Raw genomic sequence first — 27384 nt, 5'->3', positions numbered from 1 at the left:
AAATTTCATACACATATACAACAAATTTCTAAGAAAATTTCCAAGACTGTAGGCATACTATCGAAGATACGGTACTATGTTCCACAGTCAGCCCTCCTGGCCCTATATCACTCTCTTATTTACCCCTATCTCACCTATGGAATTTGTGCATGGGGCTCAACAACAATTAACCATCTCAGACCACTAATTACTCAGCAAAAGGCTGCAGTTAGAATGATAACAAATTCTCACTACAGGCAGCACACTCCACCAATCAGTTAATTTGTCACAGCACAAGTCTAGATAACGTGTAATTACTACAGAAAATTGGAGAGGAATCTCCCATACTCACCCATTAGCGGGAAAACACAGCTGTTCTGATGTAAACAAAGGTGTGTTGAGTGTTGCCATCTATGGTTAGGTTTATTTATTTTTATTTTATTTTATTTCATTACTTATTTTTGTTTTGATTAATTTTTAAAAATCAATTTTACTCTCCAAACACTTGAACTTTTTAGGTAGGGACCCCTTTGCACTTGCACCATGTGCGCAGTCTTGGATGAGCCCCTGAACCCCTTGGACCGCGGGGCCCTAGGCAAATGCCTAGTTTGCCTATGCGGTAATCTGGCCCTGTTCACTACCATCCTTGATAATATTGCACCAGTTAAAGAGGTTAGGATTAAACGAAGAACTGAACCCTGCATGACTACTGAGATATTAGATAATATGAAATTCAGAGACCAGCTGCTAAAAATATTTAAAACAGACAGGATATTGCAGCACTAAATGAATTCCAAAGGGTGAGGAAGAGTGCAGAGACTTATAAAATTGAAGAGTATAAGCATAATCCCAGAAAGCTCTGGCAACAAAAACCAGTTGGGGTATAGCCACAAACCAGTAGATAGGTGTAACATAGTACTCACTATCGATAACGAGGTATGCCATGAAACAACTAAAGTTGCAAATTGTTTTAATTCCTACTACACATTCGTTGCATCAGCACTAGTAAGTAGTCTACCAGCTGCATCAAATACCTTTAACAAAGACTCTGATAAGTTTCAAACATACTATACCAATAAAGGGGTAACCCCAAACAGTTGTCAACTAGTAAGTGTATCTCATGACTTTATTCAAAAAGAACTAAGCAGGTTTAACCCAACTAAGAGCACCGACCCTGATAACATCCCGTCTAAGTTCCTAAAAGATGGTGCTTCTGAATTGTCAATCCCTATTGCTCACATAATAAATTTGTCCATCACCACTAATATCGTACCGGAGGGGTTGAAGGAGGCCAGAGTTACTCCTATCTTCAAGAAAAATAGTAGGTCTGATGTAAGCAACTATAGTCCTGTTAATATACTCAGTATAATATCCAAAATTCTTGAGAGGGTGTACTCTCAAGTAGTTAAGTACCTTAATGACAACAACATTCTCGATAGCTATCAATCAGGCTTTAGAAGATCTTACTCAACCGACACCTCCCTAATTAATCTGATGGATTACCTGAGAACTGAAATGTCAATGGGGAACCTCATAGGTATGGTAACCTTAGACCTGCAAAAGGCTTTCGATACTGTCAACTACAATATATTATGTAAGAAACTTGAAGCTATCGGTACAGATTCTGTAGACTGGTTTAAGTCATTCCTTAGCAACAGGAGACAAATGGTCAAAATCAACAAAACGGAATCAGAACCCCTGCCGATAGCATGTGGAGTTCCCCAAGGTAGTATTTGGGTCCCTTATTATTCGCATGTCAATGACATGCCTATCAGTGTCAAGTGCAAACCTCCTACTGTATGCAGATGGCAGTGCTCTCTTCGTGTCAGGTAAAGACCCACAAGATATAGCTAATGTATTAACACCGGAACTGGAGTCCTGCAGCAAATGATTTTTTTTTTATATTTTATTTAAAAAAAAAACACAGTATACATGTATGTTATACATAACTGACTTAAAACACAGTATACATGTGTGGTATACAAAATTGATTTTAAAACAAGAACCATGAAAACTTAATGTAAGACAACAACAATATATATAACTAAACAGAGAACTACCGGAACATACCTTAAACACCAAATAAATATATAACCAAACCTGACAGTCTTATTGACATTTTGTATGAAATTTTATATACAAAAGAATGTCATATAAACTAATGCATTGCGCATTCAATGGTACTATGGATATATAAAAATTTTATATACAAAAACAATATCATATAAACTAATAGATTACACACTCACTAGTACTATGGTTATATAAAATAACTATCAGAAACCCACCTGACTCTTGAAATTGAAACATGGTGTTCTTTATTTTTGGTTTTGCATGTATTGAAAAAGGAATCAAAATATGCAAAAAAAAGCCTTTAATAATCAACATAAGACTTTTACAGATCTAGCAAGTATGATTACATATGAGGAAACACTAAGACACCTAATACCCCGACCAACCCCCTATTTAGTTTCTCAAACTACAGTGGACCCCCGCATACCGATTTTAATCCGTGCAAGAGGGGTCATTGGTATGCGAAATAATCGGTATGCGAATGAATTTTCCCCATAAGAAATAATGGAAATCAAATTAATCCGTGCAAGACACCCAAAAGTATGAAAAAAAAATTTTTTACCACATGAAATGTTAATTTTAATACACACAAACTGAAAAAGGCATGCACACTTACATGACACTTACTTTTATTGAAGATCTGGTGATGATTGATGGGATGGGAGGAGGGGAGAGAGAGTGTTAGTGTTTAGAAGGGGAATCCCCTTCCATTAAGACTTGAGGTGTCGAGTCCTTTTCTGGGGATACTTCCCTTCTTCTTTTAATGCCACTAGGACCAGCTTCAGAGTCACTGGACTTCTTTCGCACAACATATCTGTCCATAGTGGCCTGTACCTCTCGTTCCTTTATGACTTCTCTAAAGTGTTTCACAACATTGTCAGTGTACAGGTTGCCAACACAGCTTGCAATAGCTGTGTGAGGGTGATTTTCATCAAAAAAGGTTTGCACTTCAAGCCACTTTGCACACATTTCCTTAATCTTTGTAGTAGGCAACTTCTTCAATTTCTCTCTCCCCTCCTCTGAACCAGTTTCCTCAGGTCTGGCCTCTTGCTGTTGAAGTTGATCTATCAGCTCATCAGTGGTTAGTTCTTCATTGTCCTCCTCCACCAACTCTTCCACATCCTCCCCACTAACCTCCAACCCCAAGGACTTTCCCAATGCCACAATGGATTCCTCAACTGGCATAATCCTCTCAGGGTTAGCCTCAAACCCTTCAAAATCCCTTTTGTCTACACATTCTGGCCACAGTTTCTTCCAAGCAGAGTTCAAGGTCTTCTTAGTCACTCCCTCCCAAGCCTTACCTATAAGGTTTACACAATTGAGGATATTAAAGTGCTCTCTCCAAAACTCTCTTAGAGTCAGTTGAGTTTCTGAGGTCACTACAAAGCACCTTTCAAACAGAGCTTTTGTGTACAGTTTTTTGAAGTTTGCAATAACCTGCTGGTCCATGGGCTGCAGGAGAGGAGTGGTATTAGGAGGCAAAAACTTGATGTTAATGAATTTCATGTCCCCATAAAGTCGCTCTGCCACGTCTGTAGGATGACCAGGGGCATTGTCTAACACCAGGAGGCACTTAAGTTCTAATTTCTTTTCTGTTAGGTAATCTTTCACATTGGGGGCAAATGCATGGTGTAACCAGTCATAGAAAAAGTCCCTAGTGACCCATGCCTTACTGTTTGCCCTCCACAGCACACACAAATTCTCCTTGAGGACATTCTTTTGCCTGAATGCTCTGGGAGTTTCAGAGTGATACACTAATAAAGGCTTAACTTTGCAATCACCAGTAGCATTGGAACACATCAACAAAGTAAGCCTGTCTTTCATAGGCTTATGTCCTGGGAGTGCCTTTTCCTCCTGAGTAATGTAGGTCCTGCTTGGCATTTTCTTCCAAAACAGGCCTGTTTCATCACAATTAAACACTTGTTCAGGTTTCAGTCCTTCAGTCTCTATGTACTCCTTGAATTCATGCACATATTTTTAATACTTGACGTGCTGTTGGAGTGTGAGCAAAGTAACATTTATGAAGGGATTCAGGGAAACCGGCAGGCCGGACTTGAGTCCTGGAGATGGGAAGTACAGTGCCTGCACTCTGAAGGAGGGGTGTTAATGTTGCAGTTTAAAAACTGTAGTGTAAAGCACCCTTCTGGCAAGACAGTGATGGAGTGAATGATGGTGAAAGTTTTTCTTTTTCGGGCCACCCTGCCTTGGTGGGAATCGGCCAGTGTGATAATAAAAAAAATAATAATTTTTCAGCCGCTTTGTGGTCCGAACTGGCAGCCTCACCATGCCTTATCACACTATGTATGCCACTACGCTTCTCAAATCTCTCAAACCAACCTTTGCTGGCCTTAAATTCACTCACATCAGCATTAGTTGCAGGCATTTTTTTAATTAAATCCTCATGCAACTTCCTAGCCTTTTCGCTTATGATCGCTTGAGAGATGCTATCTCCTGCTAGCTGTTTTTCATTTATCCACACCAATAAGAGTCTCTCAACATCTTCCATCACTTGCGATCTTTGTTTCGAAAACACAGTTAAACCTTTGGCAAGAACAGCTTCCTTGATTGCCTTTCTGGTGCCCACAATAGTAGCGATGGTTGATTGGGGTTTCTTGTACAACCTGACCAGGTCGGCGATACGCACTCCACTTTCATACTTATCAATGATCTCTTTCTTCATCTCTATTGGAATTCTCACCCTTATTGCTGTAGGGTTGGCACTAGAAGCTTTCTTGGGGCCCATGGTCACTTATTTTCCAGAAAAAGCACCGAAAACACTGTAATAATACGAAATATTCCGATTGTATGCTTGGATGTTACCGCGGAGGCTGGCTGGTAAACAATGCCACCGGCGGCACATGTGAGGCTGGCTGAGGGCGCACATTGGACGCGTCTCGGACGAACATCGGTGAGCGGGTTTTTAAGCGGTATGCGAGGCAAAATTTTTGCGATTAAAGCAAGCGGTATGCGGATTAATCGTTATGTGATGCCAACGGTATGCGGGGGTCCACTGTAATTATAAACCCACAAAAAAAAAAAAAAAACCTTACTTGTATACAGTGATATTAGTAAAGGTGCTTAATTGAACAACAGCTGACTATATGCACCATAAATGATAAAAAAAAAAATACATGTGATATCACTGGGTGACAGAACAACATATCCCACAAAAGCGTGCTGCCCAAGGAACTTGAATGCCCAAAGATTACAATGTAGGACATTATACATCTCAACTCCCCTCCCCCCCTCACATAGGTGACCTCTACTACATATTCGGAAACAATCTTAGGCAAATGAAACTTTTTGCCCTTCATCAAAAGTTTACAACCATCACCAAAGGTCTGCTTATGAACATTCCCCTTAAAGGCTAGTATAACGTGTACTTCTAGCGGTGATATCAGCGAGGCTTCCGCTTACAAATGACTAAACAAAACCTAACGGGAATCCCAGGAAAGACCCAACATACTTCACCAAGCCCCGGCCATAGTCGGGAACCGGTTCAGCCTTGCAGAGGCTGGAACATATACTGAAATATTGTTTTTTATCTGTATTATCAAGATGCATGACCATATTAGGATTAATCCAAGATCTCAGTTCCACACAACGCCACAACCATACACACACAGATGCACAGAACCATTCATAATACATACACGTCACTCCCTAAAACCCGCCCTCTACCCTGAAGTCCCGAGCCCACCGTTTGGTGCTATCACGGGGGGAGTCCATCCCCCGTTGCCTTACCCCACCTCCAGTTGCAGCAACCTTTGAACAGTAAGACTTCGATAGTTTGCAGGAAAACTATTATCCCAACTTCTACCATATATGAGTTTATTTCTGCAATACGTTCTGTAGATACCTGCCGCAATTGCCCTGATCCTAACTGATCCCCCGGTTTCCCGCATACCCCACGATATATAAAGAAAATCAGCCACCACGTACATTATTGCTCTTCGTACCTCGCTTGATACTCCGCTAACGTCTAATGTTAAGGCTCGTAAGGTTGAGATAGTTCCCCCACTAAGAAAATCGAAAACCCGCCCCAACCATGAACGAACTTTGTCCAAGGTATCACAAAAGTAGACTGCATGAAAAGCTGTTTCTTCGAGACTGCAACGTAAGCAATCCACCTCCCTTACCAAACCCATCCTATTTAAGACCGATTTCGATGCTAAAATCCCCATGACAAATCTGTACACCAATTCACGAACCCTTGGTGCCAACTTAAGTTTACAAAATCCGTCCCATATTTCCCCCCAATTGTACAGCAGGAAAACAGACAATCCCTGTACAATTTCCCTACGACAACATATGCTGACCATTTGCCCCACCTGAATCTGTTGCGCATTTCTCAACTTTAATAACAAACGTAGCATGTCCTCACACTCGATTAATCCCCTGCCGCTCCACCATTTATGCATGTCGATCATTACCCGACCCACCCGGATGCCCTTTTCACCGCCCACCCTGAGGAACCGCTGCTTAACATAGAGGGACTTCACCAAAGCCAGGAGACCTAAACCCCCATGACGAACATGGGTCATGACAACCTCCCTGCTTAAACCAAGCCCTCCCGAAACCCCAAACATAACGTAAGACCCTTCTCTGAAGTTCCTGAATATCCACATCTCTTAAAGGGTACACCTCAGCCACACCCCATACTTTACTATAAACAAGTGTATTAACCACTACTGTCCTCTGTTGCAAAGATACATCCCCAGCTCTTAGCCCCTGAAGTCAATCGAAAGCCTTATTAACCACCAATTCTGAGTTCACCCTTCGGCCCTCCCTCTCATCTGCCATGTACACGATACCACATATTCTAAGTTGCACCACGACTGACCACCCATACTTTTCGCCCAACCCCCTGCCCCACCCATGTACCCACCTCCAATCATTTCGATTTTGCTTTATTGACGCACATGCCAGACTCTGTCCCAAAAAACTCAACAATCCATCCCACGATCCGCAAATCCTCCTCCCCTTTTAACAAAATCGTGGTATCATCTACGTACCCGACCACACGCACTGCATGGTCATTGCTCCGGATCCCACGCCTCAAACCACAATCCACCAGCTCATAAATGGGGTTTTGCATACAAGCAAAAAGCAGCTGGGAGGGGGCACCCTTGCCTCAAACCCCGTTCCATATGGACCGGCTGCCCCAATTCACTGTTTATCTGTACGCATATCATAGCCGAGACATACAAGGTATCAACCCATCTTACAATCTCCTCTCCAAAACCCTGCTTCAATAAAATAAGCCTCAATAAATCTCTATCAACACAGTCATAAGCATTTTGCCAGTCAAGCCCGAGGACACCCCCCCTTGACATTCCTCCAAAAATTCCCTAATACATACATGCCCGTCCCTCATGCTCCTACCTGGTATGCCTAGCTGTCCCTCATGAATAACCGACCCCATAACCTTCCTCATTCTATTTCCTAAAACTTTTGCAAAGATTATATAGTCCGAGCACATAAGAGATATAGCTCTATATACACTCAGACCCCTCCCCCCTCCCTTTTTGGGCACCAACACAACTATCCCCGTACTTTGTGACATACCTAACCTCCCCTCCATGAGCATGCAATTCAATACATCAACCAACCAAACATTGCTTTATACTTCCCCAATGCGCCCTATAAAAATCATTCAAAATGCCATCTATACCTGGTGCCTTTCCTTTACTCATACTAAAAAATCACCTCCTCTACCTCCTCCACTCGAATTCTACCTTCTAGTACCATTCTATCCCTGTCACTTATAACTTTTCTGAAATCCCTCCCCACCAGGCCACCCACATGGACCCCCCCCCCTACTCCCCGCCATAGCTTTTCCCCAAACCATAGATCAGCATAAAAACTCATGCTGTCCGTGGTGAGGAGTACTTGACCCGGCAGGTAACCACCCAAACCCGTGCATACTTCCAATTGCAAGAGGGACGTCACCTGTTGTCTGACCCTGAACTTGCGCAAGACACAACCGGAAGGTTTGTCACCCCAGAGCACTTCTTCCATACCTGCTCTGACTCGAACCGCATTAAAACGTTCATTGTGAATTTCTGCAAGTCGGCTACAAAGATGTTCAATGTCGTCATACCTACTGCTTCCACCCTCCACATAGTAATCATTTAGCTGCCCCTCCAAATAGTTTTGTAGCCCAAACCTCCACCTTGCCTCCTCCTTTCCCCGCTTCTTATAATAACGCGCTATTCCGGGTTTGGCATGCGTTTCCCACCATTCCAACAAACATTCATCTGCCCTCCGTGTTTCCCAGATATTCTTCCACCAATCCTGAAAAGCGGACCTATCCCCTTCCCCCTCCAAGAGCCACCCATTCAGTTTCCAATACCCTGAATAAACCCTGATCATTCCATCCCAGTCCAAGTCCGCTAGCACTGCACGGTGATCGGGAAACCCCAGATCAAGGGTCTGTACGTGCCCAATTCAAATTCCTTGTGTTGCATAAATCCTGTCTAGTCGGGCCGCGTAACCTCTGCGCACAAACGTATGTTCCACCCCCCACCCACCCCTCCCCACTACATCATAAACCCCTGCATCCCCCAGCAGATTTCTTAGGACAGGTAGAACGCACCCCGCCCCCCTTGGCTCAACATCCCCATGCCGGATAATGCAATTCCAATCCCCACCTAAGACCGAAATTAAAGGTAAACCCCGAATGTGAAACGTTAAAGCCTCCCTCACAAAGTCTATTTTAACCTTAGAGTTACTGTCCGCTGGCATATAAACTCCGATAAAACAAACTCTAACCCCACCCCAATACCCATCCACCCTTACCACCCTTCCATCTCCCCCTTCCTCCCATCCCAAGATGCTCCAAGGGCTGGACTCCTTCACCGCTATATCCTGCATTTCCATGTTAGGGGATTCCTCAGTCGTTAACTCATGACACACCGTCGAAACAACAGGACCATGTTCTGTTCCATCTAGAAGGTCCTGCAACACGTCTTCCAGCAACTTATCCTGTGGCAAAACCTCAGGCCCCACAGGATCCACTGTAAGCGTGGGCACGGTCGATGCATCCACAGACAGGGTGGCACACATTGTAGACTGCGTGTCCTCCTGTTGCATCTCATCACTCCAAAGCTTGGGAACTTGCCCAGCTGAGGTACCAGGCTCAGTCAGGAAAGCCTCAGCCCGTAGGCCCACAGGTGAATGGTCCCTGGAGTGGACAACCAGTCGACGGGGGCACTGGGCAGCCATATGCTCAAAAGAGTTGCATAGTCTGCAAGTCTTCCTCTGGCCCGCATAATGAACACCTGGGTCCTATGTTTCTCCAGACGTACATAAGAGGGAATCGACTGGCGGAGCGTCATCTTGATGGTGAAGGAGCCCTCCGGGAACCCCTCGTATGGGCCCTCTCTCCACACTCCCTTGGTCGCTGCATGCACCGTTCTGTATCTGCCGAAAACATCCCGCAGATCGTACTCCTCTGCCTCGAAAGGCACATTTCTCACCTTGACCCAGGTGACATATGTCGACACGTCATGTAGACACACTTCCACAGCCGAATTCACCACCATTCTCCTTTCTTGAAAAGTTTCCACAATCTTGTTATAGCCGGCATTCATGAATTTTATAAATATCCTTGACATCCCATTCAAAGCTACGCCATATAATTCTTCATTGGGGATGCCGTAAACGTCTCATATAATGCTTGGCATTAATGTGTGCATTGTAGAAACACTGAGGGAGCCTTGTGTGAATGCAGCACAGACCGTGTTAACTCTCCTGCCTTGTCGGTCCGCCATCTTGTGACTTGTAGTGGTCTGAAAACTGCGCAGAAATCAGTTGTATCAGGAGCTACTGCACAGCCTGTCCGCACGGCCCGAGAGCGATGTGGACAATCACTGTCAGGTAAAGACCCACAAGATATAGCTAATGTATTAACACCGGAACTGGAGTCCTGCAGCAAATGATTAGTAGACAACAAACTATCATTACACCTTGGGAAAACTGAAGCCATTCTCTGGCACGAAACAAACTGAGAAGGGTAAATAATTTTAAATGTCCAGTGTAATGGGGAGCCCATCACTTCAGTTTCCTCAGTAAGATATCTGGGAATCCCCTTTGACCCATGCATTTCAGGAGAATTGATAGGGAACAGTGTAGTAAAGAAAGTGAATGCCAGACTGAAATTTCTCTATAGACAGGCACAGTGTCTACCTACTGAGGCTCGCAGGACCCTATATCTAGCCCTTATATAATGTCATATAGACTATGCTTGCTCTTCCTGGTACTCTGCCTTGACAAAAGAAAACAAAGGCTGCAAATCACCCAGAACAAAATGGTAATATTCATCCTGGGGCTGGGACCAAGAGAGCATGTAGGCCAGGATGAATTACAGCAGTTGGATATGCTGAATGTTGAAGACAGAGTAAAACAACTGAAGCTAAATCAAGTTTATAAAATTGTTCACAAACAGTGTCCAGAATATCTTGCTGCCAATTTTGTCAAGGTTGGGAACCAAAGGCAATCATAGTGCTAGAGGGAGAGAGCACAACTTTGTAGTAGCCACAGTCAGTGGCCAGGCTTCAAACACCTTTTATTGTACAGCAATAAAGGAATGAAACAGACTTCCCGCACATGTCAAAGCCAGTCATAGCATGAACCAGTTCAAGAAGAGTGCCAAAAGGTGTCTGATGAATGTAGCTACAGAAAGGGAGGGGAATGATTTTTTATTCTTTCAGCTAACATACGTGTAAATTTACCTTATTCCTAGTAATGACCCTCGTGTAGTAGATAGTCTTAATAGTATGATAAAACATTATCTTTATTATAAAATAATAAGATATTATAACCTTTATATTATAATAATGAGGTAAAAGGACCCCAATGGAAATAAGTCTCTGACTTTTTTGAGTTATCCGAGGTTCTCTACACACATGCTGCTATGTATGATAATCTATGTAACTATTTGTGTGTACCTGAATAAACTTACATGAACCTGGACACACATTACCACAGTGTGCAGTGGTGTGGTATACCTAGTGTGGTATACCTGAAGACAGGCAGGTATACCACACTAGTTACAATATACCACACTGGCAGGTATACCACACTCGTTACAATATACCACAAAGGCTGGTGTACTGGTTACATTGGTAGAGGGTGCCAGTCTTGGGGTGTCAGTCTTGGGGTGCCAGTCTTGGGGTGTCAGTCTTGGGGTGCTAGTATTAGGGTCCTAATACTGAAGTAATAGTCTTGGGTTCCCAGTCTTGGGTTCCCAGTCTTACCTGTAGTAGAGCAGTGAGAGTGGGTTTGGTGCCATGGTTTCCTCACCTCCAGCGGCCGTCCAGCCTGTCACCTGCACACACACAAAAATATTATATAATATGTACACTGGTAATGTGGAAATGATTTAGTGCCAGAATTCATCAATTCTGCATTTAAGTATTTTGCTCTATAAATGTGTAACTGTGGGCAGGTTGGTATTTCTTTGTAATTTGATAGAGATTGTTTTTGTTTCTATAATTTTAGTTCAGAGAGTATGTAAAAGTTATATAAATAGAGTGGTGAACCCTCAGGGTTTTTGTACAGCACAGGGACCTCTACTCAAGAGGCTTCACCACAGGTGTTTCCTACTCACAAGAGGCTTCACCACAGGTGTTTCCTACTCACAAGAGGCTTCACCACAGGTGTTTCTTACTCACAAGAGGCTTCACCACAGGCATTTCCTACTCACAAGAGGCTTCACCACAGGTGTTTCCTACTCACAAGAGGCTTCACCACAGGTGTTTCCTACTCACAAGAGGCTTCACCACAGGTGTTTCCTACTCACAAGAGGCTTCACCACAGGTGTTTCCTACTCACAAGAGGCTTCACCACAGGTGTTTCCTACTCACAAGAGGCTTCACCACAGGTGCTTCCTACTCACAAGAGACTTCACCACAGGCGTTTCCTACTTAAAGGGTGTGGGTGCCAATTTGTCAATTATATTTTAAATATTTATGTCTTCCCCTTGTAATAACTTGAGAACGTAACTTTAGAGCGACATCAAACTTAGTGCTGATGTACCTTGATCAAAGTGAGGATAGTCTGGTCAAGTATTAAACACGTGTGTGTATTAATGGTACACTATTCCGACTAGATGATATACACACGTGTTTAATTCTTCGTCTTCTGGGTATTGTATACCAGTGATATACAAGGTGATGTTTGTATTCACGAAATTGTAATGACAAGATTGCAAACAAACCATACCGCTCTGACCGCGGGTTCAAATCCCACCCGTGGTATGGTTTGATGTATGTATTCTTAGTGGGTTGTCTATGGCATACTTTTCCAGTATTGTTAAACAACCCGTAGTTCCATAGCTCGATCGGTAGCGCACTTAGCTCACACACTGAGGTCCGGAGTTCGAATCTCTTCGAGCACGGTTGGAAAACATTAGGGACGTGTTTCCGGAAGACACCTGCCGTCCATGTTCACCCATCAGTATAAAATGGGTACCTGGGCGTTAGTGGACTGGTGTGGGTCGCATCCTGGGACAAAACTAATTTGCGGGAAAATGCTCACATAACAAGGGGCTTTCTGTGTAGTAATGTCACTGCTGTCAGCTATGGTCTGTATACCTTGTACGTGTGCTTGTAGAAATAAAGATATTTATATATTACTTATCTCTGTGGCAGTCTCTCCTTTGCGTCTCTTTAAATATTCTAATTGGTCCGTCTTACTGGAAGGTGGAATTGGGTTTGGGTTTCTGTAGGTTCCAGTTTGATATTGATATTCAAACGGACATCAGTTCACAAGTGATAACAGTACTGCTGCACTACGCTAGATCTTCAACGATGTTACTTCACTACTTTAGCAACCTATGCTGTCTGCACTCTGTTTTGCCTGCACACGGATACCTTTCTCCAATCACTGAGATGCAGGGGGCTGAGGGTACGAGATGCAGGGGGCTGAGGATACGAGATGCAGGGGGCTGAGGGTACGAGATACACTGGATACTTTCCTAAGATCACTGAGAACAGGGGGCTGAGGGTACGAGATACACTGGATACTTTCCTAAGATCACTGAGAACAGGGGGCTGAGGGTACGAGATACACTGGACACTTTCCTAAGATCGCGCCAAGAACTTAATTCTACTTAAGAGGTGGGCAAATTAAAAGTGGTCCTGGAAGTGTCGCCTTCACTTCAACTCTAGTAAGGGGGTTGGATAACTGTTCAAGTCAGATTCATGTGAATTTACTCATCGTAAGAGTGATGTTGGTCGAGGATCCGTGCATTATGCATGGGAGTGTCTGGTGGTAATAACACGTCAGCTGAAAATAACATTTATTGAAGTTAAAACAATTTTACGAGACACTTTCAAATTAATTTAGATAATGAATCTAACTTGTTAATTACCTTTCAAGTGACAGTGTTGTAGCGTCAAATGTTGTGTGCAGAGTCACATTGTTTGTACACACAAGGCAATCATGTGAAATTACTTTCTGGTGGAGAGATCTGTCAGGAGAATGAGAGATCACCACTTGACACCGAAGCCTACATGGTGAGGGCTACATGGTGAGGGCTACATGGCGAGGGCTACATGGCGAGGGCTACATGGCAAGGGCTACATGGCGAGGGCTACATGGCGAGGGATACATGGTGAGGGATACATGGTGAGGGATACATGGTGAGGGATACATGGTGAGGGATATATGGTGAGGGATACATGGCGAGGGCTACATGGCGAGGGCTACATGGCGAGGGCTACATGGCGAGGGCTACATGGCGAGGGCTACATGGCGAGGGCTACATGGCGAGGGCTACATGGCGAGGGCTACATGGTGAGGGCTACATGGTGAGGGCTACATGGCGAGGGCTACATGGTGAGGGCTACATGGTGAGGGCTACATGAAGGACACACGATTTCATAAAATGATTTACTAAAACGGCCACAGGTTACTGTATAATACAATACTAGAGAGAAACTTTAGAGTGAATACAAGTGACAACGTCCCACCACGTTGTTGTAGTGTCATGTTGGATACCTCAGCCACATTACCACAGCAGCTACAACAATACCACTGATGCTACAACAATACCACTGATGCTACAACAATACCACTGATGCTACAACAATACCACTGATGCTACAACAATACCACTGATGCTACAACAATACCACTGATGCTACAACAATACCACTGATGCTACAACAAATGTCACAATTTCTTGAAATACAATTTAATGTTTTTCTCAAAATTATTAAATGAAACTTGTCTCAATCCACACGTTGGTGGATGTTAACCCACACGTTATCCACTGGTGGATGTTAACCCACACGTTATCCACTGGTGGATGTTAACCCACACGTTATCCACTGGTGGATGTTAACCCACACATTATCCACTGGTGGATGTTAACCCACACGTTATCCACTGGTGGATGTTAACCCACACGTTATCCACTGGTGGATGTTAACCCACACGTTATCCACTGGTGGATGTTAACCCACACATTATCCACTGGTGGATGTTAACCCACACGTTATCCACTGGTGGATGTTAACCCACACGTTATCCACTGGTGGATGTTAACCCACACATTATCCACTGGTGGATGTTAACCCACACGTTATCCACTGGTGGATGTTAACCCACACGTTATCCACTGGTGGATGTTAACCCACACATTATCCACTGGTGGATGTTAACCCACACGTTATCCACTGGTGGATGTTAACCCACACGTTATCCACTGGTGGATGTTAACCCACACGTTATCCACTGGTGGATGTTAACCCACACATTATCCACTGGTGGATGTTAACCCACACGTTATCCACTGGTGGATGTTAACCCACACGTTATCCACTGGTGGATGTTAACCCACACGTTATCCATGTTATATCATGGATATAACTAGGATAACGTGGGCAAAAATCTCAGCCCTAAGAAATTGGTCAAGTGTTCCTGACATTTGTCCGATTTGGTAGTGCCGAGGAATTACGTGAGGTGAACTGGAGTAACATATTTATCCTGTGAATCAGGTAGGCAGTGATGGTTGCTACTCGGGTTACTTACATTCCAAATACTAAAAATTATATTAAATAAAAATTGTCCTAAATAGGTTAATAGATAAATCTCGTAGGCCAAAAGAGAAGCATTTATAGGCACATCAAACGGGGTGAGGGGCATGTAAGAAATCAATATATTAATTAACATGATACAAAAAAAGAACACGAAAGGCCACAAGATTATGAAGCTAAAGTTTAAAGAGATTTGAGGATTAACCCAAACTGTTTTTTCAGTTATAAAGAAGCAAGATTTGGGACAAGATAATCCCACTTATAGGTTGCTCAGGTCAGTCCATGACGGTGACAAGGAAATGTGTACAATCTTCAACACTTATTTTCTTAGTTTTTACACAAGAAGATACTAGAGAAATTCCAGAAACAATTGCATGGAGCAGGACAAAAATACGTTATGCACGATCTAATTCACTAACTACATGGGTCTTGGATTAAAATAAAGCAAATCCCTGAGCCCTGATGAACTGTTCTCAAGGGCTATTAAAGAATGTAAGGAGGAACTTCAACCTTTGGCTAGTATTTCCAACATATCACTACAAAATGGTACAGTGCCTGATAAGTGGAAAATGGCAAATGTGATACCTGTCTACAAAGGAGACAGGTCTTTGAATTATAGATCAATTAGCCTAACTTCCAAAATGGGAAAATTGATGAAATCTTTAGTTGCCGAGGTTATTCGATGTTACCTTGAAAGAAATTGATCAATGAATCTCAGCACGGTTATACAAAGGGGCGTTCCTGCCTCAAGAATTTACTATATTTTTTCACTAAGATATCTGAGGAGGTAGATGGTAATAAATATTATAGTGTATATGGACTTCAGTAAAGTTTTTGAGTCCGACATCGGAGACTTGTGGAAAGTCGAGGCACACTGAACAGAATGTTTTCCTGGCTAGAGGCGTGGCTGACACCGGCAACAGAAAGTTTGCTTAAATGGGTAGAAATCAGAGTCGGGATGCATCACATGCGGTGTTCCATGAAGGTATGTGTTGGGCCCTTTGTTGTTCACAATTTACATAAACGGCATAGACGAGGGAATAAATAGCAACATAAGCAAATTTGTCGGATACTACAGTAGGCCGTTGGATTATTTCTGGTAAGGACACTATAGAAGTGGTTGGAGAAGTGGCCGATGCAGTTTAATATAGACATACACAAAGTTCTAAACCATGGAAAAGAAAACCATGACTTATGAACTAAATAAAGAGCTCTTACTCTGAATGCAAAGACGACTTAGGAGTTCTGAGTAGCAGTAATCTAAAGTCAAGACAACAGTACATAAGTGTTCTCAATGAAGCTAACAATTCTTGGGTTCATATCGAGAAGTGTAAGTAACAGGAGTTCTCATATAATTCTAAAATTCTAGATATCGTTGGTTTGGCATCATTTTCCATTATGCTGTACAGTTCTAGTTATCACATTACAGAATGGACATAAACGCGCTGAAAACTTAAAGAAGGATGACAAAGTTAATTCCATGTATCAGAATTATTTCCTAGGAGAACAGAGGTCACTGAATCAGAACTCTAAAAGGAGTAGAATTAGGGAGGATATGATTCAGGTGTGTAAATGGAAGACAGGTATAAAGGGAATGTAAATAACGTGCCAAAAAAAAAAAGTTAACCAAGACAGGACTCTCAGAAATCAGTTCAAGTTGGAAAAACTAATATTTTGAAATGATAAAGAAAAGCAATGGTTAGGTAATAGTTGTGGATGAGTGGAACAAACTCTGAAGTAGCATCATAGCATAGTTTTAAAAATAGGTTAGAAAAGTGCACGAGTGGGTGTGATTTGGATTTGCCTCGCATGGGTCAGTAGACCCATGAAGTGTTCCTTTATGTTCTTATCAACAGTGGGTGTTAATTCACATGTTATCCACTGGTGGTTAAATAAACCATAAGTGTTCTGCTGCTGGCATTACTGATATAACAGTTGTGTACCTGTCATCCTCCTTCACTAGTCATGTTCACTGCACAAGTCATGTTCACTGCACAAGTCATGTTCACTGCATTAATAATCTGATTTTGTGTACCCGTTTTCTATATTTACACGTATGTGCCAATCTCCTTTATCATGAGTACATGACAGTCACCTTCAAGGATCATAAAGTAGAGATGGGGGGGGGGGGGGCTCGAGTCAGGTCATATTTTACAGGTACAATTTTTGGCATGTAAATGTTTTTCCACATTCACCTTACCCACAGTGGCCAGAAATGTTCATCATAAATAAGACACCATAGTGTTGCACAAGCGTTTTATTTATCAACTGGTTAGTTTTCTAAACCAAATGATTTAGAAAACTGACCAGAAATGGTGAAGATTTTGGCTTCACCTGCCTGATGTTGAGGTATGTGTGGGTGGGAAGGATAGTAGGGACAGGAATACCAACAGTCACTTGTTCTCACACGTCCCAAAAAGGAGAGTTGTTATCTGCATGACGAGTGCGGTAGTGAGCCTTGAGGTTACTGGTGGTATTAGTGCGATGACCACACATGGAGCAGGAGTAAGGCTTCTCCCCAGTGTGGACTCTCAGATGTTTCTTCAAGTCATTACTCCTGGGGGTCTTGTAATCACAGTGAGGACAGACGAAGAGGGAATCCTCAGTGTGCTGCTTCATATGCTGACTTAGCTCAGTCCTGCAGGTGGAGGAGAAATTGCAGAGTACACAGTTGTAAGAGACTGTGGCCAGGGCAGCAGTGGCCTGCTGGCACCTCACACTCGCTGCAGGCACTCCCAACATACCTCCTTCCAACATCTGCAAAGACACGCCAGCGTTATTTCACCGCCTCCTCTGGGAAAAACTTTAGGCATTTCACTAAGTAGGTACTCTGGCGCAGGTATGGAATATAGCACACACACAGTCGCCAGTTTCAGAGAAAATGCGATATGGTGAACTCGGAAAAAACAGCCAGTTTTACTGGCAAATTTGTTTTATAAGTATTACAAACTAGTCCTTAAAACATCTACACAGGTAGTGTTTTCCATTAGCCTGTTGTTACTTGTGTTTTAACATGGCAGAGTTCGGGATTACAAAAATAAACACTAAAATTTATAATCTTTAGTTACAGAAATATTTTGCATAGAGATTTAATGGAGTAATTCCTACTCACATCTTTGGTATAACTACTTCATACAAAGTCATACACAATATACAAAGTCACAAACAATCAAGGTAAAAGTAAATCATAACCCTAAGTGTCCCAGTGTCATATGTCACTGCCACCTTCAGGTGTCTTACGACACTACCAATTCATTGTTCGCATCACTCTCGGGCCGTGCGGAGCTGTGCAGACGCTCCTGATTGAGTTGGCTTTTGCGCAGTTTACCTGACTGAGCTGCCCCTAGCGTTGGTTGGTGGAAACTATTTTCTCCAACATGGCACTGAATAGCAGAAGACGAATCAATACTGTCTGCATTGAGATGATCCGTGGGGCTGTCACGGGATCCAACATGGATTTATTGCTACCAGTGATCATTCGCGATACCTATGGTATAGCAAATGAGGAGATATGTGGTGTCACACTCAATGGAACGACGAGAATCTTCGTTAAAATGACGTCTGCACGAGTCTACGAGGTGGTGGTCGACAAGTATCAGGAGACCACCATACCGGTTAATACAGCTGTGTCGGTGCGACTCCATGATGTATCTCGACAATACACTTGGGTGAAAATCAGGAATGTGCCTTTTGAGGCGACTGATTTTGATATTAGCAGTGAACTGCGTAATTATGGAATGGTTCACGTAGCCACAGCAGGGAGATGGGCAACTGGACCATATGCAGGTACGCTGGAAGGTACATATACTGTTAAAATGACTCTACGACATCCTATTCTTTCATATGTTGTGTTGAAGGAATTGCGGACTCAAGTCTATGTAACGTATGCGGGCAACAACGTACGTGTCGGCTATGTGGGTCATATGACCACATCGCGGCGCTGTGTGGGAAACGAAGTGGGTACCCGGCACAGCAACGGCAACCAGTGGGTGAGGTAGGCAACGAGCAAGAACAGCCTCTTGCTACGCCACCCCAACAATGGTTGTCATGGAGTGAGGAGGTGGACAAAGGAGCTCGAATCGCCAGTTGTAACGCTACAAGGAGAATCTCAGTCTTTGGACATACATCAGGTTTTAGAGGAGAGAATACCTAATATGGGTGAAGAAGTGGCGGCGTCTTTGGTAAAGGCGTTGGATGTCTTGTCAGAGGAATCTGTCCTAGATCATGTGGGAGATCCAGGCATAGTTCTGGGGATGGCTGTGAATGATGGTATGGCAGGAGATGACGTTTTGTCGACGAGAGAGTCTAAAGGATTGAAGGTGCATGCAGTAGAGGTGGAGGTGCATCAGGACGGTGCTTCAGATGTCCAAATGCAGGTGGAGGGCGGGACACGAAAGAGGACTGCAGCATCATCAGATTCTGATGATGTGCTCACTCCTGCCCAACGCCCTGGAAAAAAGTCTTGGGTGGAGGTACAGCAGAGAGAGAAAGGTGAACCCAAGGATCAAGGGATTGCAAAGGTGATTCCCAACAAAGGGGGGAGGGACAGAGGTGTTGCAAAACGAACTGGGGTAAAGTCAATGCTGGGGACAAAAGGAAAACCCATTTGTTGAATTCAAGTGTTTTACTATAAATATTAACGGGTTGAGAGCTGAGAGGAAGCTTAAGTGGTTTAATGAGTATTTGGTGCAACTTGGTGTGGATGTGGTACTCTTACAGGAACATAATTTTAGGCCTGGTTATGAGTTGGATATGATTATGGTTATAATGTATACATGGAACATGTGACATATTTGAAAGGTGGGGCTGCCATTTTGGTAAAGGAAACTAGCCCGTTTATAGTAAGGCGTAGTGAAGGGGGGGAGGGGAGGGTAATTAGAGTGGATGGAACCTGGGGTAAGGTTCCCATTAGTTTAGTATGTGTATAAGGCCTGGCTGAGGGTGATGCAAGTATTAAAACTAAATCTGTTCAGGACATACTGGTCTATTTTTTATGTGGTTTACCGAATGTTGCAATAATAGGTGGAGATTGGAATTGCGTGATACGTCGTGAAGATGTGGAGCCTAGAGGTGCGGGGTGTTTGGGTATATTGGGGGATTTATTGACCGGGGTGGGGTTAAAGGATGTACAAATAACCCGCACAAAAAAGAGAAGCTTACGACGACGTTTCGGTCCGACTTGGACCATTGACAAAGTCACACTAGTGTGACTTTGTTAATGGTCCAAGTCTGACCGAAACGTCGTTGTAAGCTTCTCTTTTATGTGTGGGTTATTTGTGTATCGTTCCAGTCACGGTATTGTGCCTTTTTGTTATTTAAAGGATGTGCACGGGGGGGGGGATGGTAGAGCATACCTTCATTAAACAAGGTTATGCGGCGAGGTTGGACTGAATGTACGTGCCTTGTGCGGTTACTGTGCAAAGGGTGAATGTGATAGATGTGTTTTTTTTTGGATCATAGAGGTGTTGTAATAGATGTGGATATTGCGGGTGTGCCTTGGAGGGGTCCATCATTTTAGAAATTAAATGTAAGGTTACTGAAGGAAGAGGACAGTCTTTTGTGTTTTGGACATTTGTTGGATCGTTTAGTGGTTGAAGCACCAGGGGATGTTGCCATGGTTAATTGGTGGGAAACGATAGCCAAAAAAACGTATTAAGGAATATTATATTAATCGAGGGACGAGATGTAATCAGTTACAACATGGTTTTCAAAAATATTTAGAGGGGCAGTTGTGCGAATGCTATGCACAACTTAATGCTAATTATCCTGTTATTGAAATTGAAAGTTTGAAGGAACATATACGAAATTTACAAAATGAGAGGTTTGATAGGGAAAGGCTTAAGGGCAGGATTGAGGAGGTTTTGTGGTGAGATCGGCCGTCAGCGTGTGTTGTGGAGTCAACACAGACGTTGCAAGGCAATGGAGTTAATGGGGCTGAATGTTCAGGTAGGTATGCAAGGGTATAAAGTGGATCAAGTGTTGATGACGACTGAGGGTATGAGTGGGTATACTGATGCTTGGGTTAAGTTGAAAACGCAAAGTGTGGGAATAAGCGAAATAGCATTACAGTCCATTGGAAGGTTTGTGCAGTGCGAGTTGACAGAGCATGATCGATTCGTTTTGGGAGGGCCGATAACGGAGTTAGACATGTGAAGCTCTATCCGGGGCGCAATTAGGTAAGGCACCAGGAATTGATGGGTTGCCCAGCGACTTGTCTTCAAAATTGGAGTGTTTTAAATGGGTTTTTGGCAAGATTATTCAATACCCTTAAGTGGGCTCGGGTCTTAGGGGCACAGCAAAGGATGGCTGTGGTCGTTCTAGTGCCTAAAGGTGAGCCATTAACAGTCAAAGACTATCGTGCTATTTCATTATTGTGTGGTGATTATAAGATTTTTGCAAGGATTTTAGCTAACAATAAAAAAAGTCCTGGGTAAAGTGATTGATAAGAGACAATATGGGGTGCTGGGAAGGTCTATGTATGACGGGCACAGTTTGATTAGAAGTTTTATTGAAGAAAGAGTAAAATTGGGGGGGTGGGGTGTTGGCTATAGATTGGGAGGCGGCATATGATAGTGTAGAACGGGAAGCGTTATGGAAGATTATGAGATGGCAGGGGTTTGGAGAGGAAATTATTTCATGGGCCAAATTACTGTATCAAGATGCATCCTTGAGGGTGCAGGTAAATGGAAGGTTAGGAGAACAAATTCAGACGAGAAGGGGTCTACGTCAAGGTTGTCCCCTTTCACAAATATTTTTTGCGTGTTTACAGGATCCCTTTTATAGAGGAATTAGGGTCTTATTAGCAGCTAATGGGGTAGGTAACGAAAGGGGGTGGGGGGCTGGCATTGTTGGATATGTTGATGACAACGATTTTTAGTAAGTGGTAACAGGGATTTGCCTCGGGTGGAAAAGTTAGTGAATGTTTTTGAAAAGGCTTCTGGTATGTCAATTAATAAGGAGAAAACGAATTATATGGATCTTGGGGATGGGTTAAGTGAGGAATGTGAAGTAGTTGAAAGGTGGAAAAAGGTGGACCAATTACTGATATGTGGGATCGTTTATGTAAGTGATATCAAGTTAGCACAACAAATAAATTCAGTGCATATTGTAGATGGTGTACTGAAGCGCATCAGTGGTTTACGAGCTGCACACTTAACTTTGCATCAAAGAGTAATTACAACGAATGTTCTATTATATAGTAAACTATGGCATGTTGCAGTAATATATCCGATACTTCGAAGTGAGATACAAAGGTTACAAAAGCGCGTTTTTAGATTCATTTGGGTACTGGAAGTGAATGGTTAAGTAGAGCAGTTGTCACACTCCCGGTTGGCCGAGGAGGGCTGGGTCTCATAGCTGTTGAAAAGAGGATTACGAGTGTGTATTTGAAACGTAGTTATAAGCGGGAAGGGGGGAGGTGAGGGAAGGCGGACTTCATAAGATATGACAGGATATGCAACGGTGGTGGGTGGGTAGGGAATTCATAATAGGCGAGGCAATGTTACGGGTCATCATAAACATGAGAGATCCTTCACATATTAAATTGGGAAACCTTGATGGGGTGGATGGTAAGGCAGTGGTAGCAGTGGTAGAAGGGGTTTATCCGATGTATGATTGGCGTAATATTTGGGGGCATTTGCACAAATTGCGTTTAAAACCTAAAGTGCGAGAAGTTATGTATAGATTTTTACATGGGATCTTACCGTCTGGAATGGTTTTATTCCATAAGAGAATACGGGAGGATGGGATATGCAAGGCTTGTGGCGGATTGGACACTATTTTCCATATGGTGTATTTTTGCGAATGTATTGAACTAATAAGGGTTTGGTTGGGTAAGGTTATAAGGTTAGTGGGAGGGAAGGGGGGGTTTGCAGGTGTTGAGGGTTTTAAGCTTAGACATAGGTGGGGTGAATCAAATGGTAGAGAATGCGATAGGGTATAAAATTACGGATTATATTTATGTGTCTTGGGCTATGAGAGGAGCGAACGTGTGTGAAAGAATTAATGTGTTAATAGCAACTTTTTATAGGACAAAGTGTAGGAATAAGGAGGTGTATGGGGGGAGATGAGAGAGGATTTTAAGTGAGGGTTATAGGAATTTCACATTACAGGATTTAAGGGAGTTGAAAGGCAGGTAAGGGGGATGAAATGGGCTGGTTTCCTAGAATGGGCGGTGAGTGTTTTATGGAATGTTATACGAGGTATGTCCGGGGTGCAATTTTAGCATTATTTGTTCTGAGTGTTTCAAGTACAATACAGTTAGTTTTGGAATTGTCGACTTATAACTTTATATATATTTACTTTCATGTATATATCATTAATGGTTTTTCTTATGAATATTCAATGATATTCAATACATATTTTCTGTGTATTTATGATTTTGATACAATGTGTAAATGTCAAAAAAAAAAGGCTTTTTATGTTTCAGTTTAATTACAATGTATTTTTGTAAGCACAATTAAATTGGCTGTCAATAGAAGCATAGTGTGTTATGATATATTAGGGTATTGTTTTTTTTTTAATTTGTGTAGATGGTGGCAATACTATGTATGTAGTTAAGTTTTTTAGGAAACCTTGAAGTTGAAAAGAATGAATGAATTATTCGTGGTTGAGTCGACGTATTTGTTATAAATGACGTTGGAAGTGATTGTGTTAAATTTGACAATATACTTATACATATATACTTATACATATACAAAACAACCACTCTGAAAGAATAGAGAAATTCCAAGCGCTTTCGTGACTACTCACATTATCAAGTTCCTTGATAATGTGAGTAGTCACGAAAGCGCTTGGAATTTCTCTATTCTTTCAAAGTGGTTGTTTTGCATATTTTGAAATCACCTGTTTACTGTGATCTTATTGCATACATATACATATACATATTTTTATGTATGTACCTGAATGGTAAATTGAAGTCTGAATTTTAGAGGTGAAGAGTGGGTTTTCCTTTTTATTGTTCTTTTTTTTCTTTATGGTAATACAAGGTTGTATCATGTACACCAACGAATATGGTTAGGGGTATATGGTAAATTTTCGTGTTTAGACTTTTATAATACAGATGGAATACTAGGCTTAGGTTAGGGTAAAATTATGATAATTGTGAAATGTTCCTTGATACAATCGGCTCTTTATTATGCAAATTGGGTAGAATGGTTCTACGTATGGCATTATTGATAAATGTTGAGCTAATTCTAATTGTAGGTACAATGTGCAATGTACACGTGCACACCTGGGTAAGCGGCTGTGCAGGCCGTGCAGTTCTCATGGACCTGTATGGTCGGTGTAGGTGTTCGCTCGGATGTGTTCTTGACATCATAGGTTCAATTATCCTATATTTATTTGCATGTTCAGAGCAGAAGGAATTTCGTCTGTAACGAAATGATGAATGTATACTTTTATTTTATCATTCTAGTGTACATTAAGAGCAAGGATGATTAATTGGAGGAAGGGTTAATATAGGTTGTATGTTTTTTTTTTTTTTACGAATGTTAACTTATCCACATGTATCCAGGGCCAGATTACCGCATAGGCAAACTAGGCATTTGCCAAGGGCCCCGCGCATTTGGGGGCCCCACGGTCCAAGGGGTTCAGGGGCTCATCCAAGACTGCGCACATGGTGCAAGTGCAAAGGGGTCCCTACCTAAAAAGTTCAAGTGTTTGGAGAGTAAAATTGATTTTTAAAAATTAATCAAAACAAAAATAATGAAATAAAAAAATAAAAATAAATAAACCTAACCACAGATGGCAACACTAAACACGCCTTTGTTTACATCAGAACAGCTGTGTTTTCCCGCTAATGGGCGAGTATGGGAGATTCCTCTCCAATTTTCTGTAGTAATTACACGTTATCTAGACTTGTACTGTGACAAATTAACTGAAGTGTTGATAGACATTGATGTGTATGGATAAATGTTTGTTTTCGCCTATAAATGTTAAAGTAGTGACATCATGTACCTATTACATTCAGCATAACCACTACAGCACTATTCCCTTTATAAATCACTGACCATTATTATCATTATTGTTATTATTGTTAGCATTTGCGACGGAAGTGATGTAGAACATCAATCAATTGAGATCTGTTATTGAAATGATAAAGACTTAAAGACTTAGACAGGACAAAGTGCTTTTAAAACCTACAAACGGAGGTCAGTTTGAGTTTTTAGGCTTTTCTTTATAGTATTTTTACCAAAAATGCGTCTTTACTGGTCCATGCGTCTTTACTGGTCAAGTAACCTTATCAGGTACCTCCCTTAATAGCCTAATCTAGTAATACTATGCTGTCTTGAGTTTATTCTCTTTAAAATGCATGATTTAACAAGATAGTTATAATGGCTGTTGGTAAATGGTTTTGGTTGTCTTGATGTACTTTCCCTATTAAATTTAATCTAAATAGCCAGAATGTATTTAATTAGACCTTAAACAGGCTCACACCGACCCCCCCCCAACCCCCAAGCTGGAAGGGGTCGCTTCACTTACCCGTAACTCAAAGGGGCCCCGCCAATCTGAATAGCCTAGGGCCCGGAGACTTCTTAATCCGGCCCTGCATGTATCTAGTATAGGACAGTTTTAAGCTTCGGTATCAGATTTATAGTTGGTTATAGTTGTCATTTGTTATATTGTTATGTTATTTGTTATTGTTTCAATATCTAATGTATGTTTTTCAGTTGTCATATATTGTCATCTTTATGGTTTTTCCTTTTGTCTATTGTCTTTGTATGGTTTTAAATAAAAAAAAAAAAAGTGAGAAAATGCAATATGGTGAACTCTGAAAAAACAGCCAGTTTTACTGGCAAATTTGTTTTATAAGTGTTACAAACTAGTCCTTAAAACATCTACACAGGTAGTGTTTTCCATTAGCCTGTTGTTACTGTGTTTTAACATGGCAGAGATCGGGATTACAAAAATAAACACTAAAATTTATAATCTTTAGTAACAGAAATATTTTGCATAGAGATTTAATGGAGCAATTCCTACTCACATCTTTGGTATAACTACTTCATACAAAGTCATACACAATATACAAAGTCACAAACAATCAAGGTAAAAGTAAATCATAACCCTAAGTGTCCCAGTGTCATATGTCACTGCCACCTTCAGGTGTCTTACGACACTACCAATCCCAGTGTTAAGACACTTCATTATCGTGTCCTATGACACCACTTCGTTTCTGCGTTATAACACCCTTCTCTTATGTGTCACACAACACCCTTTGTTCCGTGTTATAACACTCTTTCACCATGTTACACCCACCACACTGCCTCGTCCCCGTGTTTAACACTCGGTCTACGTCCTTTTTCACCGTCATTTGACACCAACTCACCAGGTTACAACACCCTGGCTTCCCATGTGTCCATCCTCTGACACAAAAGACCCACAGGTCCCTCAGGTCTGCTACAGAAGCCTAAGTCAGCAGGTGTCCACTTCGTGAGGCAGTCTGGTGAACACTCAAAGGCCAGTCACCAGCAGGCGTAATCCGTAAGTCTCCTGAACACTGTCAATCAAGCCGTCTCAGCAGTCCCACACTGGGTTTGATGACGTACCCAGTGGTACTGCCGGCCGGCAAGTTAACTACTTAACCACCAGTTTGGTAGGAGGTCGCAACAATAAGAAATAAAGAATGACGCAAAAAAAAAAAAATTGGTAAACACTTGAACAGTGTTATTTGGATACCAGCAGAGTTTTGGTTAATGTGAGGGTACCAGCAGAGTTCTGGTTAATGTGAGGGTACCAGCAGAGTTCTGGTTAATGTGAAGGTACAAGCAGAGTTCTGGTTAATGTGAGGGTACACGCAGAGTTCTGGTTAATGTGAGGGCACCAGCAGAGTTTTGGTTAATGAGAAGGATACCAGCAGAGTTCTGGTTAATGTGAGGGTACCAGCAGAGTTCTGGTTAATGTGAAGGTACCAGCAGAGTTCTGGTTAATGTGAAGGTACCAGCAGAGTTCTGGTTAATGTGAAGGTACCAGCAGAGTTCTGATTAATGTGAGGGTACCAGCAGAGTTCTGGTTAATGTGAGGGTACCAGCAGAGTTCTGGTTAATGTGAAGGTACCAGCAGAGTTCTGGTTAATGTGAAGGTACCAGCAGAGCTCTGGTTAATGTGAAGGTACCAGCAGAGTTCAAGTTAATGTGAGGGTACCAGCAGAGCTCTGGTTAATGTGAGGGTACCAGCAGAGTTCTGGTTAATGTGAAGGTACAAGCAGAGTTCTGGTTAATGTGAGGGTACAGGCAGAGTTCTGGTTAATGTGAGGGTACCAGCAGAGTTCTGGTTAATGTGAAGGTAC

The 27384-nt window shown here is 42.3% G+C and overlaps 1 protein-coding gene across 2 annotated transcripts in view; it reads right to left on the bottom strand.

The window, feature by feature from the left end:
• The window catches only part of LOC128703657 (protein tramtrack, beta isoform), a gene marked incomplete at its 5' end in the record, with an annotated part of 506533 nt that overhangs the window by 17602 nt on the left and 461547 nt on the right, over nt 1–27384 (bottom strand). Inside the window, 2 exon segments of one of the 2 annotated variants that reach the window (XM_070101377.1) lie at nt 11313–11383; nt 17506–17855. In XM_070101377.1, coding sequence (XP_069957478.1) covers nt 11380–11383; nt 17506–17855 — 354 coding nt within the window. 2 annotated transcript variants of the gene reach the window in all.

The sequence above is a fragment of the Cherax quadricarinatus genome, chromosome 76 (genome assembly GCF_038502225.1).
Source record: "Cherax quadricarinatus isolate ZL_2023a chromosome 76, ASM3850222v1, whole genome shotgun sequence".
NCBI classification, from domain to species: Eukaryota; Metazoa; Arthropoda; class Malacostraca; order Decapoda; family Parastacidae; genus Cherax; species Cherax quadricarinatus.
The sequence above is the reverse complement of the archived record's forward strand: the minus strand, read 5'-3'. Positions and strand labels throughout refer to the sequence as shown.